This window comes from Mustela erminea, chromosome 3, assembly GCF_009829155.1.
Source record: "Mustela erminea isolate mMusErm1 chromosome 3, mMusErm1.Pri, whole genome shotgun sequence".
In the NCBI taxonomy this organism is placed as follows: Eukaryota; Metazoa; Chordata; class Mammalia; order Carnivora; family Mustelidae; genus Mustela; species Mustela erminea.
The window spans coordinates 70,594,447-70,613,583 of record NC_045616.1 but is presented as its reverse complement, the minus strand read 5'-3'; the positions used below and the strand labels follow the sequence as shown (position 1 = coordinate 70,613,583).

Genomic DNA, 19,137 nt, shown 5'->3' with positions numbered 1-19,137 from the left:
AATCACGGATAACTTACATCTCCTATACCATAGGTCATGCATAAATAAGTTAGAGCACTATGCTAGGTGCTTTATATATATCATCACTACTCACAATTACCCTATGACCTGGTTAGTATTATCTCTATTTTACGGGTGAAGAAACTGAAGCTTGAAAGGTTAAGCGGCTGCCCAAGATCACAGAGCTAATACACAGCTGACCTGAGATTCAACTCCAAATTCCACGAACCAAGTTCAAACCCAAGTGAGCCTAGCAACTACATGCTGTTTATGGAGGTGGAGGAAAACAAAGGAAAAAACAGTGTGGTCTCTGTTTCAGTCTTTCTCAGAGCTCACATTGTTACTAGCATCCCTAATGATGCCTTTTAAACTGTGTTCTCCAACTTAAAATACCTTCCCCCATCCTCCATCTAAGTTCTACCTGTCCATCAAATCTAGATCCATCTCCAATTCCCCATCATCTGAGAGGCCTCTGGACAAATTCTCTCCATCATGCTCTGACTCTCTCCTATACACTCCTTAATTCCGTTTATTGTCTCAGTCATTTAACCATCCATCCACTCCAGAAATAGGAGACGGTTACGGGTAAAGTAATGTACTCAGCAATGAGGTTGTACAAAAGAAGTAAGAGTACTATTTAGGGATAGAAGACACAGAAAGTTAGCTAGCTTAATATAAAATATCATTTCATATTATAAAGTACTTGGAAATGTTTTAGACCTGTACTCAATCATTTGTTGTTTTATGTATACAAGTGTTAAAGTGAGTGTCGTCGCTTCAATATCACTGGAAATTTCTTACAGTACTTCTATAGTCCTCCATGCATCCAACAAAAATTGGCTGAAGTTCTATGAGGAACCGTGCTAGGTACTATAAGAGATACAAAAATATACACGCTTCAATCTCTGCCTTTCTTCTGAAGAAATAAAACAAGTGTGAAAATAAAATAAGGCACAACATATGATAAACTGACATAAATGTTATATATATCATGATCAGTGAGTGCTGGGAGTAGAGAAAAAAAGAAAAAATAAATAATGGGTTTTCAAGAAGGGACTCAGGTTCTCCTGGTACCTAAGCTGAACCTAAAGCATTCTTAGGATCCTAAAAGCTAAAACAGAAGATAAACTAGACGAGAAAGTCTCATGGTTAAGAAATATGCCAAGTGATTATTTTCTAACATATAAGAAAGTCACTTCTATAAAAAGAAAACTACATTTCATGCTAGCAAGTTTAATATATGAACAATATTTTGAATAGGAATAAAACTGTGAAAATGAATATCCAAAGAAATATTTAGATCTACTATTCTGGGCTTCTAATTCTTGGCAGCCAGCTGGCTAAGAAAAATGCAAGGGGTAGTTGGCAAAACTATTGAGATATCTACAACTTTACTAGGGTCTAAAATTTTTTTTAACCTTTTGTCAATATTTGTATTAAATATATAAATAAAGTTTTCTAATTATTTAATACTAAATTGCTTGCTCTATTACTGAACTCCTCAGGAAAAAAATATTGTTTAAATTAAAAAGATGAGCATGATTACTGATTTCAACTTAATGACAGCTAAATGAAAAGCAAGCACAAGAATCTCTTTTAATCCAGTACTAGTTGGGGCGCCCGGGTGGCACAGTGGGTTAAAGCCTCTGCCTTCGGCTCAGGTCATGATCTCAGGGTCCTGGGATCGAGCCCCACATCGGGCTCTCTGCTCCGCGGGGAGCCTGCTTCCTCCTCTCTCTCTGCCTGTCTCTCTGCCGACTTGTGCTCTCTGTCAAATAAATAAATAAAATCTTAAAAAAAAAAAATCCAGTACTAGTAAACATAAGACTATTCATGAACCCTAATCTCATCTGAAGTAAATGATTTATTTAGGCTCCAATTTACCATATTCACAGTTAAAAGTGTATGGCTTACTGTGGTCTATAAACAAGCAATTTTCTGATAACATCTATATCTGTTCATAACATTTAGTGATACTATTAAATTTTTTTTTCAAATATTTCATGTTAAATTAAAATTTTTCATGTTAAATTAAAACATAAATTAAATTAAAACATATCTCTGTCATCTGATGACAAGAGAATAAAACACACAGCTTGCAAAGTTCATTTTGCACAAAGTATATGGATTTTTAATTTTTCTGGGCTAGATTATTAGGACACATTAATAAAGGGATTTTTTGGTAAAGGAAATGTAGATTTCTAGTATGGACAACTAACTTCCTTTTGGATCCACAAGGATCTTCCACAAATAATAACTATAAATTCTGGACAAAATACAAAACAAACAAAAAACCCAAAGCACCCAGGTGACCATAAATAGGAAAACGTCTCGGTGAACTGTGTACATGCCAACAGTAGAAAATGCCTTAAAAACAAGAACCAATGAGACAAGCAACAACACAGTAAATCTCAAAACAATCAACCTAAGCAAAAACAGTCACACACCTAAAAGTATATATGGTACAATTTCTTTTATGTGGAACTCTCAAAGAAACAAATCTAATCTGTAGTAAGTAAATAAAACAAAACAGAACAGTGGCTGCCTCCGGTCTTTTAGGCAACTGACTCTGAAGGGGCATGCATAATTTTCAGTAGCTTGATAGGGGGTTTTGTGTTACACAACTGTATGCATTTGTCAAAACTCAGGCAAAGTGCAGTTAAGATTTGTGTATGTTATGACTTGTATATTTTACCTCAAAGGAAAAAAATACAAAATACAGAACTCTATTAATGACATGCATGATAAAGTATTTAGGGGGACAGTGTACTGATGGGTGCAATTTACCTTGAAATGCATCAAAAATAAGACAGACTAATGAACAGAGGGGGTACAAATAGGTAAATAAACATGTGACACAGCAAATGTAGTAAAATATTAAAGGTAAAAATCTTGGTGTGGCTGAATATAAAAATATTTACTCTAAAGTTCTTTCAAGTTCAAAGTCTTTCAAAAAATTTAAGAGGACCTTCCCCCTACCCAAAAAAAGAAGATAAATGACATAGATTCATTCAGAGCAACTCCAGTCTAACATCATTTCCTTTCTTATTTTAACAGGCCTACTACCAGACTAGTAAATCAGAGAAAGACAACGACAACATATTTGGACTCCAATAAATTTGGGTCTTTCTTCATATTCTGATCAAAGCAAAAAAACTCAGATTGCATAAATAACAATGATAATATTAAATATATTATAACAGAATTAACGATATAATAAATAATATGTAGTTAATATAGTATATAATTAATGATATATAATTATAACATACAATTATATAGTATTATTATGCAATAATAATACTGTTGTGTAAAACACTCTTTATTAGATAGCTTCCTAGTACTTCATATGTATTAACTATTTAATCTCTACAAAAGTCCTATGGGGTAGATACTATTATCCATATTTTGCTAATGGGGAAACTAAGGCATGCATATGTTAGGTAATTTGCTCAAGGTCACACACTTAGTAAGTGTCAGAGCCAGAAATCAGAATTCAAAAGAGTCTGGGTCAGAACCCCTGCTCTTAACCTCTTCCCTGTGATTGCTCTGTTAGTTGACTTCTTAACTGACATAATATATGGCATTCTTAAGTTTACGGATGACATGAAACTAGGAGCAAAAGCAAATACGTTACTTTACAAATTATCCAAAGACTAAGGATCATACACATAAGAGTCTATAACAAGATAAAAATCTATAGGGATAAAATAAAAGATTCTGCATTTGAGTACAGAAAACCAACTATACCTCCAGTGACAGCACTGGTAAATAAATAGCAGGTGTTTGGCAAGAATTTGTCAAACGAAAATACGATTGAATGACAAAATAAAGAGAATGTGTGAAACAGAGAAACACTTTAATAAGCCAAAAGCAAAATATGAATTTAATAAATAATGCTACAAAATGCAAATATATAACTATGTTATCTAGAAGTAGGTTAAATGAGAGCCCTATGAGACTGTTGTGGTTAGGCAAATTCCAGAAATTCCATGTAAATTCCTGGGAACTACACATACAGGTAAATTAGAACAAATTTAGAGCAAAAGTGCAGAACATACAACTGTATTATCTGAGGTGTAACTGAAGAAGCTGCGAACATATAATGTGGAGAAAAGAACTCAAGTGAACAGAGTAACAAACTTCAAAGTGTAAGGTACTATTATGAAAAAGAAGGATCATTCTGTAATTGCCCTCAAGAATAAAAATAAGAACTGTCAACTGAGATTAGCTACAGGGGTTTTGGGAAAACAAATTCAGTGTCAACACAAGGAAGATTTTTCTAAAGAAAAGGCCGGGGAGAGGGTGGCTGGGTCATGGACATTGGGGAGGGTATGTGCAGATGGTGAGTGCTGTGAATTGTCTAAGACTGATGACTGACAGACCTGTACCAAGGGGTACAAGTAATACATTATATATTAAGACAAAATAATTTTTTAAAAAAGAAAAGAAAAGGCAAGGGAGAAGGGATGACCTCACAAGGGTATGAATACCCTAAACATGATATGGTAACCTCAATAAAAGATAATCTCTCCCAAATTTAAGAACTTACTATATAATATATAATATAAGGCAATTTTTATATTCTGTCATGAAAAGTTCTAGATAACATTCACCAAAACACACTTGCAATGAGAAAATTTAAATGTGAAGGGAAAGGGCCACCTGGGTGGCTAAGTCATTGGGCGTCTGCCTTCAGATCCAGTGACGGTCCCAGGGTCCTGGGATAGAGCCTTGCATCGGGCTCCCTGCTCAGCGGGAAGCCTGCTTCTCTCTCTCCTACCTGCCCCTGCTTGTGTTCCCTCTCTCATTGTCTCTCTCTCTCTCTCTTTGTCAAATAAATAAATAAATAAATAGATAAGACATTTTAAATAAATAAATAAATATGAAGGAAAAATAAGAAAAGTTATTTGTCAAGTCCACAAATGGGGAGAGCTTTAAGATTAAAAGCATCAGAAGAATATTCAAAAGAAAGGAAAAACAAACTTGCTTACACCAATACTTAAAAGTTTTACATATAAAAACATCAAAAGGCAAACAAAAAGCTGTGCAATTAGGACAAATGGATTATATCTTTAATATACAGCTGTGCCATACAGGACAGCAGCCACAAGCTACATGTGGCTATTGCAATTCAATTAATTTAAATTGCTCTTCAATCGATTAAACACTAAAAATTTACTTTCTCAATTGCACTAGCTATACTGCAAATGGTCAAAAGCTACTCTGGCTAGTGGTTACTGTATTGAAGAAGGCAGAAACAGAACATTTCTATCACTGCAGAAGTACTACTGGAACTTTAACATATAAAACAGATTAATTTAGCTCAGGGACTTCACTACATAGTTAAGAGAAGAGCTGAGATGCCAATAGGCATCATTGTGCAGCAACCCAGAGATGAGGAACAAGAGGAAGCCATTACCATCCCTAAGACAGAGGACAAAGTGCAGAGTCCAAAACCCAACATCACCTGACAAAAGCTGGACCCATAGCAGGTGTGTTGGGTGGGGTCTGGAGATAAGAATGGGAAGCAGCCCCTGCTGAATAAACACCCTGTTGTAAAAAGAGAAGAAGGAATACCCCAACTTCTCTCCTCCTCTACCCTCCAATCTCCTGCCAGTACCTTCTGTGGCTGAACCCAGACAACACCCAGGTGACAAAGGAGCCTGGGAAATGCAACCTATAAAGGCCAGACCCTCTGCCGAAAAGGGAAAAAAGAACTATGAGGTCAAACAGGCTAAAGCCTGGCACAGGTACAAAGAGAATTTAAAGAAAAAACCCACAAATGCCCAACATCTGAAAAATGTCCAACCTCACCAGTAAGTAAATATAAATTCGAACAATTACTATTAAAATAAAAGTAATATTAAATTAACAACAATAAATGATAACTCAGGTACTTAGTGCTGAAAAGGATATGGCAAAAACAGATACACTCATATACTCCTAGGGAAGAAATCAGTTTGCAAAATTTTTCAAAGAAATTTGAACAAATTTGCAATTAGCATCAACAATATTTTTTTAACCAATTCCTGTTAAACCCAATGAAAGCAGATCCAAGGATAAAATCCAAAGTCCAGAATACCTAAATTTCAGAAAATAATTTGAGCAATAAAGTTGCTCACTACAGCTTCATCACATTGAAGAAAAATGAACAACCTCAAAGTTATCCAGTAGGTCAGCAGTTATGTAAAATTAAGGTACATTAAAAAAATAATAAAATAAAATAAATTAAGGTACACTTATCCATTTATAAAAAAAAAAAAATGAGTGCTTTTTGCCAGCCACAATGATAGGTACTGGAAATATGAAAAAAATGAAGAGGTAAAAATAGACTAATTTATATCCATTTATATAGTGTTTATGAAGAGTTTCAACAAATTAAGGACATGTTTATGACATGGCTACTGAATACCAATGAATCGGAAATTGATTATACTCACATTAAACAAAATATGACAAAAGGTGAGTAACAGTGATTAGCTCTAAGCAGTAATTTTATGAGGTTTTATTTTTCCTTCTTTATACATTTCTGAACTTTCAAAATTTTCAAAATGAACTTTACAGTTCTCCTTCAGAGCTATTAATGTAAATGACAGATTAAGGACTTCAAGCCTGCCACAATAGTGCTAGTTTACCTGTTGCAATAATAAACCGCATTATTTGGATCCAGGTCTATTGCCTGTGTGTAACAATCCACGGCAGCAGCATAATTTTCCTCTTTCATGTGGTTATTGCCTGAAATAATCAATATGTACAGTAACTACAATATACACAAAAAATAGAAAGTCTGAAAGATAAATCTGAATCACAGAAACTACAATAATATGAAGGTCAACAAGATGATTTTTCTTTTTTTAATTTTTTATGTAAACTCTACCCACGATGTGGGACTTGAAAACTCAGGCTCCCAAGATCAAGAGCCACATGTTTGGGGCACCTGGGTGACTCAGTGTGTTAAGCCTCTGCCTTCAGCCCAGGTCATGATCTCAGGTTCCTGGGATTGAGACCCACATCTCTACTCAGCGGGGAGCCTGCTTCCCATTCTCTCTCTGCCTGCTCTCTGCCTACTTGTGATCTCTCTCTCTCTCTCTCTCAATCAAATAAATAAATAAAATCTTAAAAAAAAAAAAAAAAGAGCCATATGTTCTACCAACTGAGCCAAGAGACGCCCCCTCAACATGTTTTTTCAATGGCACTAAGGGGTGAAAGTTATATTGTACTATACAGTTGATACTCCTCAGTCATCAGTGTGTTTGAATGATCCTAACAATGCAAAGTCGTAAAACAACTAATGTTTGCATACCTTATGAAATCTAGGCTTCAGTGAGTTAATGCAGTAATTATGAATATCCAGGTGAAATCTAATCTCTTCTTACCTTCCTTATCTTCATCTCTCTCTTCTTTTTAGAGCTGCCCACCCCATTCCAGATACAACACCCTTCTCAATCATCATCTCAATCTGGATCCCTCTTCCAGTCCTCCCTGCCAAAACACACACCTGCTAAACAGTCAAGCCCTCAGAACTCTGCTGTGTGGGTAAACTGGTAAAATTAATCATGTTAATAAGTTATTGGAAGATAATATTTTTATACACTACCCCTTCCAGAGATAAATTTTTAAAAGGGGATAGGTGGACATGAATTTCTACAAAGACAGAATTTCAGGTACCAGGGCTACCCCACAGGTACTAATTTCCAAGAAGGGCCTCTGCAGATACATCTGGAAATAATTTAGCTGGGGTAACAACCAGCCAGTAAAATAAGGGATTTCCTGTGGCTATCTTCTGTATTCCTTGAAATGGAATGTGTCCTGCTCACTGATTAATGACCTCTGTTCAAAATCTAAATTTTAAAATACTGGATAAGAGGAAAGATTTACATCACAAAGGTCTGTATTATTCCTTCCAAATTCCAATAAACCAGAAGTTCTCCTATTAGCTTGGTCTTTTAACAGATCATTAGCTACTTCATAGGACGAGGGCAGTACAACTTTACAAGGAACAGGAACAGGAAGATTAAAGGAAACACAGGTAGACAAAAGCATCTAAAATCATGCAAAAGTAGGGCATCTGGGAGGCTCCATCTGTTAAGTTTGACTCTTGATTTTGGCTCAGGTCACTATCTCAGGCTATGAGATGGAGATTGAAATCGAGCCCCTGCATCAGGCTCAATGCCTAAAATTCTCTCTCTGCCCCTCCCCACATCTCAAATAAATAAATAAAATCATGTGAAAAGTTACTGCACATTAAGAATCAGAAATGCATATAAGGAGTGACTATTAGAGACACCTGGGTGGGTCAGTTGGCTAGACATCTGACTCAATCTCCACTTAGGTCATGATCTCAGGATGTGGGATCGAGTTCCATATGGGGCTCTGCACTGAGCATGGAGACTACTTAGAATTTTCTCTCTCTCTCTCCCTCTGCCCCAACTCACGCCTACACAGGTACACATGCACTCTCTTAAAAAAACAAACACAAACAAAAACAGTGATTCCACTAATAGCTACATGGTTTCTTCCTAGGGTAATAAAAATGTTCTATAATTGTGGTAATGGTTGTACAGCTCCATGACTATACTATAAAACCAATGAAACTGTACACTTTATTTATTTATTTTAAATATTTTATTTATTTATTTGAGAGAGAGACAGTGAGAGAGAGCATGAGCAAGGAGGAGGTGAGAGGGAGAAGCAGACTCCCCGTGGAGTTGGGAGCCCAATATGGGACTCTATCCCAGGACTCCGGGATCATGACCTGAGCTGAAGGCAGTCGCTTAACTGAGTCACCCAGGCGCCCAAATCTGTAAAGGAGTAAACTGTATGGTATGCAAATTATAGCTCAATAAAGCTGATGGGTTTTGTTTGTTTGTTTGCTTGTTTTAGAATTATTTATTTCAGATAGAGAAAGAGCAAGTGGGAGGAGGGACACACAGAGGGAGAGAGAATCTCAAGAAGACTCCCCCCCCGCCCTGAGAGCAGAGCTAAGGCAGGGCTTGATCCCAAGACCCTAAGATCATGATCTGAGCCGAAACAAAGATTCGGATGCTCACCCAACTGTACCACCAAGGCAACCCTCAATAAAGCTGTTTAAAAAAAATAATTTAGATCCCCACCCCCCAAAAGTAACAACTATAAAACCTCTAAGGAAGCTAAGAGGATTACATAGTTTTTATGACAGAGCAAGATAATATTAACTACATGAGCCTAGGTACTTAAATAGGTTTGTTTCTCCTGTGCAAAGGAATTTTCTGGGTTATGTGGATTTTCTTTTTGCTCTTGGGCCTTTTCATCTTGGGTTCTTAGGGAGTCCTCTGGTACCACAGTGACCCCAAAAGTTAAAACCAGATATAGACACGACCACGTAACTCATGCTCTAACTAAAATCCACTGTGCTTATTTCTTACCACATTATCTTGAGGCAACGATGAAGGTGTTGGGCAATGACCAGAACATTCCCACTGCCAGGCCAGAAAAGCACTGATAGTAAGAGAATGCCTAGAAGACCACACACCATAGGTCCCTTCCCTGTCCATGATCACATGCTGAAAACATACTAAACCGCAGCCGTGATCATGCGCTCCCTGCCTGCTCTCTGGCACCTACTCCCCTAAACCTCTCCTGCAAAACTCCAGGGGTCCACCTTACAGGCAGATAGGTGGGTTGTTAAGGCTTGAGCTGCCACCTCCCTCGGCAGCTGGTACCAGAAATAAATTCCACCTTTCTCTTTTCCAAACCCTCCTCTCTTGATTATTGGCTACTCCCACAAGAGAGTATCTGAGCTTGTTCGTGACAGTGTTGGCAAAACCAGCCAGAAGTTGTGCCTCTGACTGTCCAGTCCCTTTGGGGTTCCTAAGGACAGAGCAGGTGGCCCCAACAGCACCAGGGCTCACCCATTCTTTCCTGAGTTAGCAGTTGTGACAGATCATTCACTAGCAGGGTGGCACTGTTATTATCATTATTATTATTATTATTAAAATCTATTGTATGTTTTTTCCTGTAAACCACCACCCCATCAAATGTCTACATACTATATGTTTATATACATTTACATATAGTAGCAGTAAGCCTAAAGTTACAAAACCTCTAACGTACAAATATGCAGGACACAGATGAAGAAATTTGTAAAGATAAATATAAATGACCATTTTATAGCAATTTATGCTTTCGTGGTCCTCTCCTATAAAATTATCTCCTTTAATTATCAAGATGACCTGTACGATATGCCTAGACTTTTGTGATGTGTGAGGAAATGACAGAAATGAAACCATCTTGGTTTTTTCTGAGCTTATTGTAGCTTTTCAGAAACCAAACACAGAAATATTTGAAAGCAACCTTTCAGGAAGGTACTAGCTGACTAGAAGCCTTGATTAACACAGTTAAGTATAACACACAGCCCGGAATAATCTTACACTTGACAGTCTACAATGGCTTTGTGGGGCTCTGCACTGGGCGTGGAGTCTGCTTGAGATTCTCTCTCTCCCTCTGCCCTTCCCTCTCATCTCCTTCTCACCTCCCTCCTCTTCCCTCCCCCTCCCCCCGGTACACTCAATAGAATAAAATAAAATTGCTTTAACTTTGTGGGTAATGTGTCTTAGATATGATATGTCTTAAGAAAAACAAAGAATAAAAGCTTTTGGTTAAAGGCGAAAGCAAGAGTAGTTCAGTTACCCATGCTGGAACAGTAAATGACTCCTAATCCTCCTCTTACCAACATTCACTACATCATAGCAAACTGTGTGGGGAACACAATCTCCTGCAGAGGGAGTAAACATGATGGACAAAAATTAAATTTCAATTTGCCATCTATTCAATATCATCCTCATTGAGCTCAGACACTACAAAACTCTGAGCAAGAAAAACAAAACAAAAAGAATAATAAAAGGATTAAAAAAAAAAAAAAAGAAAAACAAAACAAAACAGATTAAATTGTTAAAATTAGAAACTAAATATATGGAAAATGCATTTCTATCTGGATAGCCTAAATTCAAATTCTTGGTTGGGGAGTACTCTTGACTCAAATGACAACAGGATCTGGTTGTTGCTTAATTTTTTATTAAAGATTTTATTTATTTATTTGAGAGAGAGAGAGAGAGAGCATGAGCAGGGGCAGGGGGCCCTGCAGGGGGGGAAGGTACAAGCAGACTCTCCACTTGGAGCTCACTCTCAGGACCCCAGGATCATGATCTGAGCCAAAGGCTTAACTGACTGAGCCATCTAGGTACCCCTTGGTTGTTGCTTACTTTTACATGATCTATGAAAGACATCATTCTAAAATTTTAAGTCACTGTAGTACTACCATTTCTTAGAGAAAATAGGAAATGGAAAATCGAAAGCTGTGTATTTGTTGGAAATACAGAACTTTATAATGTAATCCTATAACAATAATCATAGTAGTAAAAATGCAGACAAAGACATGAAGATAATGTTATTTAGGATTACTAAATTATCCATCTAGGTAAGTAAATCATGGTCTTACAGTACCATGGAACACTATGTGGCCATTAAAAACAATGATATATGTATGTATTTATAAATTTAATAGAGAAGATAAGGCCCAAGGAATAGGAAAAACTTCCATATCTGCCATTTTAGACATCAACTGTTGGGTTTTTTGTTTGTTTTTTTTTATAAGTAAACACCCTTTTTCGGTGTAAGGAAAAGTACAGAAAAATGGTTCTGAATCAATATTGTATAGCTTCAGAACATGGCATAATCCCTAAAACTCTCTGCCTATAGGACATGGAATTTCTTGGCTCTCATTCACTGCTAATATCAAAACTTCCCTCCAGCTTCTTAGTACAACTCTTGTATGCCTGACCTGACTCTCCACTATAACTTAACATAAATGACATGATAGAAAAATTGAACACAGATCCTTAACAGTGACTTATTAGTACCAAGAATGCTTCAAGAGCCACTATTAGAAGATGTAGTAATATAGTAACTAAATGTGCTAGCTAATTCTTAGGTGCCATATACATGCATTAACAAATTTCAAAGAATTAAAAAACAGTGAATATATACAAGAGTTAAAACAATACTGAAAATTATTTTCATCTCTTTAAACATAAAAAAGAATTTGGTATGCTGGAGTACACATAGCAAATTCAGTTATAAGTAATCTCCTTTAAGTGACTTGTTTTCCAGGTCTTATTCACGTCAGATCTGCTTCTCTTGGAACAAGACACAACTATATTGCTCACAAGCCATTCTATGTTTCTAGGTTTCTTCCCCATCACATTTATTTCTGTTTCACAAATACCATGTGGTCTCATGACAATCCAGGCTTGGCAGTGTAAACCAGAATCTTATTAACTGACACAGTCATTTTCTCCAGAGTTTCAGAAAGTTTTACTAAATAAGTAATTTCTTTATGAAATCCTCACCTTCATCTTTTAATTGGTCAGCTTTTCCCACATCTTCAGGCACTGAGTTTGAGAGAGGCAAAACGTCATTCTGAAATTAAATAAAAATCAATGTATTTCCATTTAGCTACATAAAAAAGAGCCATCCCACAGAACCATAAATAATAATGAATAACCTGCATTACAGTAACTCATCTGCAATTACATGTGATGAAGTTTAACTTGTAAATAGAAAGATTAGAAAGAAATAGGCGAATACTCCTCTCACATAATTTTATTAGAAAAATGACTATGTAGAATTTTCTCTAGAAGATAATGGGCTACTGTGAATCAAAGTTTTTTATTTGCTTTTCCTAGATCAAAAAATCCTACTTCATGCAGAACAAATATAAGTAACCAATATACTTAAAATACTATAACCATAAAATAAATTATACTGTGGGTAATGGAGATAAACTGACTATTTACATTTATGCTACAGGTTTATTGTGTATTTTATTGACAAATACCTTTTTAGTGAATGGAAATGCTTTGTTGTTTTAAATAAACATGCTGTTGAAAATAAATTAATTATATTTAAAAATAAAAACGGGATATTTTGTTATCCAAATTAGGTATTAGGTATAGTTGTGAAGATTTTTTTTTCTGAAATTTCTAATAAATTCTATTAAATTCTGGTAAAATAAATAGATAACCAGTATACAAAGAATAGGAATAGAAATATATTCAAGAGATTTTTTTTTATATTAGTGAAAATCTTGAAACATGTTTAATATCTAAATCAAATTCACAGTTTACAAAAAGCACTAATAATATGATCCTATTACTTAAGTACGTGCACACACACATATACATGCACACAGGCTAAAAAACAAAGACAGGAAAGGTCTAAGGAGGTAAAATTTTCAGTCTCTTCTTTATATCATTCCATGTTGACCGAATTTTTTAAAACAGTGGACATATATTAATTTCATCATAAAATAAAAGAACAATGTAAATTTCCTGTTTTCAGTAGCTACTACCATCCTCAAACCTCCTTTGCATTTATAGGGTTCAAACCAAAGGCGCAAGCAGAAATATCTTGAGTGGCACCAGGAACATAATGCAATTTTCCATTTTTGAAAGATCTTTTTAAAATTATGCTGCTTTTACACTTGACTCTGAAGTTCATGAGTAAAGCTATAGTTTTCAAGAAAACATAATTTGTAGCTAATGTGCCTATGTACTACATTTAGAATATATCCACCAGGTTCTTTGTCTTGTCTAAAGTTTCAAGGAACTTGATAATTCCAACGTTCAAATATACTTCCCTAATTACACACAAATTTTCACAAGTATAAAATCATTCATCAAGTAGATGAGTTGTTCTTATATTTTGTAATCTTTCTCTACTAATCAGTTTTTCTAAGCATAAAGTTATCAGAATAAAATGGAATAAAAAATAGAGTTGAAATGGGAATCCTTGTAACTAGAGGTCACTACTTAAAACTGACTACAGTCATAGGATGTAAATGTAGTTCAAGGACACAGGACTGCACCGCAGTACTTGCTATCAGGGTTTCTTCTATGACACATCTTCTAACAAGCCTGGGAAGTTAATGCATGGGGAAAAAGTGGCTTTTTCGAGTCACAAAAAATGGCATATTGATAAATGGACTCTAATCCATTCTGCCTTCTAAATTCTTCTGAATTATTTTAATGAAATTGCCACAGTTCTATATCTTTGAAAACTAATTCTCATATTCATTGAATACATTTGAGCAGCCCATAATGTAGGGATGAGGGTTATCTACTTTATATAAAAGGAATGAATCCATTTAGTATAGAAACTTAACTCCTAAAACTAAAATGATCAATGTAACAACCAAGGACACTTAGACGAATAATTTCTTTTTTTCTGAAGTTTTTAATTCCAGTTAGTTAACATACAGTATTATTTTAGTTTCAGGTGTACAATATAATGATTCAGTAATTCCATACTTTACCTGGTACTCACCGTAAGTGTCCTCTTTAATCCCCATCACCTGTTTCACCCATCCCCCCCACCTTCCACCCCTTTAGTAACCCTCAGTTTGTTCTCTATAGTGAAATCTGTTTCTTGGTTTGTCTCTCTCTCTCTCTCTCTTTTTTTTTTTTACCCTTTGCTGTTTGCATGTTTCTTAAATTCCACATAGGAGTGAAATCATATGGTATCTGTCTTTCTCTGACTTGTTTTGCTTAGTATAATACCCTCTAGTTCCATCTATGCTGCTGCAAATGGCAAGACCTACTCTTTTTTATGGTGAAATAGAGACATAATTTCTTTAATTTTAACAATTTTGATGCTGCTTTAGGCAAGTTTTAGACTCTCTTTGAGGTACTCTCCTAACAAACATGTATGTGATGAAGTTGCTGCTGTTAAATAGGAATAACAAAGAATTAATACCACAAATAACACTGTGCAGATACACAATGCAGCCAATTCCAAGAAATTATATTCTAAAAATAGTAAGTAAAAAATTTTTACAATTAAATATAATCATATGGAAACAGTGAGAGAGAAAGAAAACAGAGCCCTATTTAAACAGAGCGCAAAAATCAATTTGAGTCTCCTGGGAAGTAAAAAAAAAAAAAAAAATTCTGATCTCTTTAGTATGGGGTGAACAGTGACAGGAGCTAAGGAATGAACAAATCCAAGTGTTGTCTCAAGCACAAGCCTCTTGGGCATCTAGGACTTAAATAAAGTCAGCTTCAACCATGGGCATATCCAGCCACTGCAATGGGGTTCCCTAAGGAGGCCAGAAGCCCAGACAATCACAGCAACCAAAGCAGAGCAAAGGGGAATTCTCTGATGGGGGGCACAGAGACATGTCACTATCTCCTTACATCTTTGTCATATAATTAGTATAGATCTGTCTGATAACCGCATTGTTCTTTTTTCCAAGTATAGAAAGATGGAAGATAATACTGCCAACTTGCAATCTTCACTGCAATTCTCAGAACCTCTTCCAACAAGTTCTAGAAGCAGCCAATGTGGTAGTATCAGCAATGTCCCTGCCAGGCTGAAGTATACACTACATGCTTCGGCTTTTCCCCTGAGTTCCTCATTTTCCACTGAAGCTTGAATACAGAACTAGAATAACAAAAGGAGTTCACGAGGCACCAAAATGTAATGAAAAAACACATGGGAGGTCACCCCGGGGCCCTAAAATCAGTAACCTTAAGATTTTTCAGACAGTTTAAGGGATGCGTGGGTGACTCAGTCAGTAAAATGTCAGACTCTTGATTTCGGCTCAGGTCATGACCTCAGAGTTGTGAGACTGAGCCCCACATCAGGCTCTGCACTAGGTATGGAGCCTACTTAAGATTTTCTCTATCCCTCTCCTTCTACCCCTCACTGCTCCCTGCTTACACTGTCTCTCTACAAATCAATCACTGAATAAATAAAACTGTCTTTAAAAACATTTTTTTTAGGGCACCTGGGTGGCTCAGTGGGTTAAGCCACTGCCTTCGGCTCAGGTCATGATCTCAGGGTCCTGGGATCAAGCCCCGCATCGGGCTCTCTGCTCAGCGGGGAGCCTGCTTCCTCCCTCTCTCTCTCTGCCTGCCTCTCTGCCTACTTGTGATCTCTCTCTGTCAAATAAATAAATAAAATCTTTAAAAAAAAAAAAAATTTTTTTTAGGCAGTGTTATGGTCCATGTTCCCTGAAAAGGCCAGAAACACAGAGACCATTATAAACAGTTCTTGAGAGCAGGGTATCAGAAAACTTGGTTTTTGGCATTACTTTTGCACAATGACCCTGCAACTTCCCCTGTCTTAAAGAGCCGTATCGATGGTCAAATTTTATGAAATCTGCTTCAAAATGATGATTCAATTCCTAATGAATCTACTTCTACATAGTTGCTTTGTAAACAGGAAAATTTTGTTTTTAACTTGTATTCCATGTCAGAAATCTAAAAATGCTCAGAGACTAAACAGGACTTAAAAAGCAACTAAGACATATCATTAAACATAAAAGAAGGTGAAAGGATGTGAACAGCTACTAATATGGAAACCTAAAGCACATTAAAAGTTATATTTTAGGTCCCAAATCATCTCCATGGGGACTATCTACCTTACACCTAGGAAGAAGTTAGTTACCTAAAGTCTAGCCCCTCAAATGTTAACAACCCAACATCATTATTGTAGTCACACTTAAATCAGATACTAATGAGAAAACAGTGACAGCTTACCTTACAGAAGGAGTTGGTGAACATTTCTGTCAAAGGCTGTGAAACTGCTAGATGGGTATCTTCTGGGCTGATTTTAAAAACTGTCTCCAAGCACTGAATTGCAACTTGAGATAAATTTGAAGAGTGAAAAAAAAAATTAGCAACCTAAAAAAAGAAACGACCTTTTTTTCTGGTAGAAATCTGCACTCTGTGCAATCTGTGGTAATTCAGTATTTATGATCACAGAACATAAGGAAAAACTAAATGGTTCAGCTACATAGAGATTTCTGTTTATAGACCAGATGCTAAGGGAAGACAACTTGATTTCTTCTTCCTTACTTAAGGAAAAAATGTTACCTAGAATATAATTTCTCAATATAGCCATTACATCATATTCTTATTGAATCATGTCATTAACAACAACGGACTCCTCTCTGCCAATATCTGATTAACCACCTTGAATAAAACAAACAAAAAAGTCTTCTTTTTCAATGTGAGAAACAGAATTCTCAACCTGACCAAAAAGAGTAACAGAAACAAAGTGGATGGTATATTTACTTATGTGAAGATAGGTGGACTTTAAAAAAATTCATTCATGCCTGCAAATTTACCCCAAGCACCTACTATCTGCAAGGTGCTTTCCTAATACAGCAGTTAATCGGAAGATAAAAATTGCTACCCATGTGATGAAGCTTTCGATTAAGAGAAGAAGGCTGACAAAAACAAAAATACACAGCATGTTAAACAGTGAAAAGTGTGTCATCTGCATTTGTTGTATGACAAGATAACTGATATGGCCACGACACAGACAGGGTGGAGAGATACGGTGGAGATTATGCTAGAAAGCAAGTCTGTTGTTGGATGACAAGGTACCTTACATAACGTTCTTAAAGAATGTGCACTTCCCACTGTAGGCAAGTAGAGAGCCATTAAACAATTCAGTAACGGAGAATAATATAACTGGATTTGTGTTTAGAACTAAAAGTCTGGTAGGAATGCTGAGAATGGATTAGATATTAGAAAGGATAAGACACAAGGCTTATCCTCACAGAGACAGTTTAATGAGGGAGACAGTTAAATGCACGTAATACAGCATAACAAGTTCACTAATAGAAATATGTACCAGCTACATAACAGAGTAATGGAAATGACCCCTCCAATCAGGGAGGGTTCCCACCTAAGTGATCTAAACAGACAAGCAGTCCAAACCACGGCAATTACAGGGAAGAAAGATATCCTGTTGTTTCTACAAGTACTCACAGAGGGAAATGGTGGCAGCTTTTCATCTTGGGGATGCTCTCCTTTGAAAAGGAATTCTCTCCTGGCTCCCGAAATGAGAATGTAGCCCAAATGTTCAGTGTACTTCCAGACAGTGTGGAGGAGATCCACTTATATTTGTGGATAAGTTTTATTATTATCTGTACTCAATATACTTAAACTAAAAACAACACAAAAGCAATTCATTCACTTCTCTCACCCAACTCCTCACCTCTGAAACCACCAATCTCTTCTTTGTGCTTGGTTTGTTTATAAGCTTCCATATATAAGAGAGATCATACAGTATTCATCATCCTTTGTCAGATTTATTATAGATTCACTTATATTTGTATATGACTTTTTAAAAGATACATTATGTATTAACTGTGGTCCTGAGAAAAATACCTCTATCATAAAAGAAATGAAAATACTACTTTCTCTATCCAGAGAACAACTGTCCTTAGAAAAGGGACTGAATAAGCAACAAGTTACCAAGTATAAGAAGTCTGAGTGTCTTTTACATAGAACATAATCCACTGTTTGCCCTTTCTCATTCTCTCAATTTCTATTCTTGCCAAGCATTTGTTCTCGAACTTCAGTCCTTACCAGCACTAAAAACACTCAGCCACAAGGAAACAGGCTCCCATTGCCATGATGACAGTTAATGTAAACAATAACAATAATCATAATGGTAAATGTATATGTGTGTTTATGTGTATATATTTATTCTTTTTTTTTTTTAATTCTTGATCAGTATCTTTCCTCCCTGATCAGACTTGTCATTGCCTTTACTGTGGCCACGTCGCTGGTACCTGTTTCTATTATTGAACTTCTCATGCTACATTTCGTATGTTTAAATGTCTGACTCCCACATTAGACGGTCTCTATGGATAAGGACTGTATCTGACTCATCTCTGACATTAACATATCTGGCAAATAATAGGTACTCAATAAATTTAATCTACATCTATGTTTACATTGGAAGTAATAGTTTAATTACAGAAGAAATAACAACAATACAACCTGTAGAGAAAAGCACTTCTCTCCTTCAAAACATTAATGCACAGACACGGGAAAGAGGGGTAGTACACAACCAAGCCCTTAACCAAAACCCAGAGTATGTAACTTTACTGCTAAATACTGACAGGTGAAAAGTCCATGTGGTACCTAAGGGATTTTAATGCTCTATTCTGTTGAGGCAATTCAGTCCAGCTCCTTTATCTCTGCTGTCACTAATCTTAAAACACAGATCTGGTACATACTAGACACAATTAAGTATCATTAAAGGAGATATCTGTTTTGTCTTGAACACAATTATTTG

At 36.1% G+C, this 19,137-nt stretch overlaps 1 protein-coding gene across 3 annotated transcripts in view; it reads right to left on the bottom strand.

Annotated features, from left to right (window-relative positions):
• Positions 1 to 19,137, bottom strand: part of SGTB (small glutamine rich tetratricopeptide repeat containing beta) — a 43,721-nt gene that overhangs the window by 17,206 nt on the left and 7,378 nt on the right. For all 3 annotated transcript variants that reach the window (XM_032336119.1, XM_032336120.1, XM_032336121.1), the window contains 3 exons: positions 16,581 to 16,684; positions 12,390 to 12,459; positions 6,639 to 6,738 (listed from right to left, as the gene is read on the bottom strand). In XM_032336119.1, coding sequence (XP_032192010.1) covers positions 6,639 to 6,738; positions 12,390 to 12,459; positions 16,581 to 16,684 — 274 coding nt within the window. The remainder of the gene's footprint in view (positions 1 to 6,638; positions 6,739 to 12,389; positions 12,460 to 16,580; positions 16,685 to 19,137) is intronic.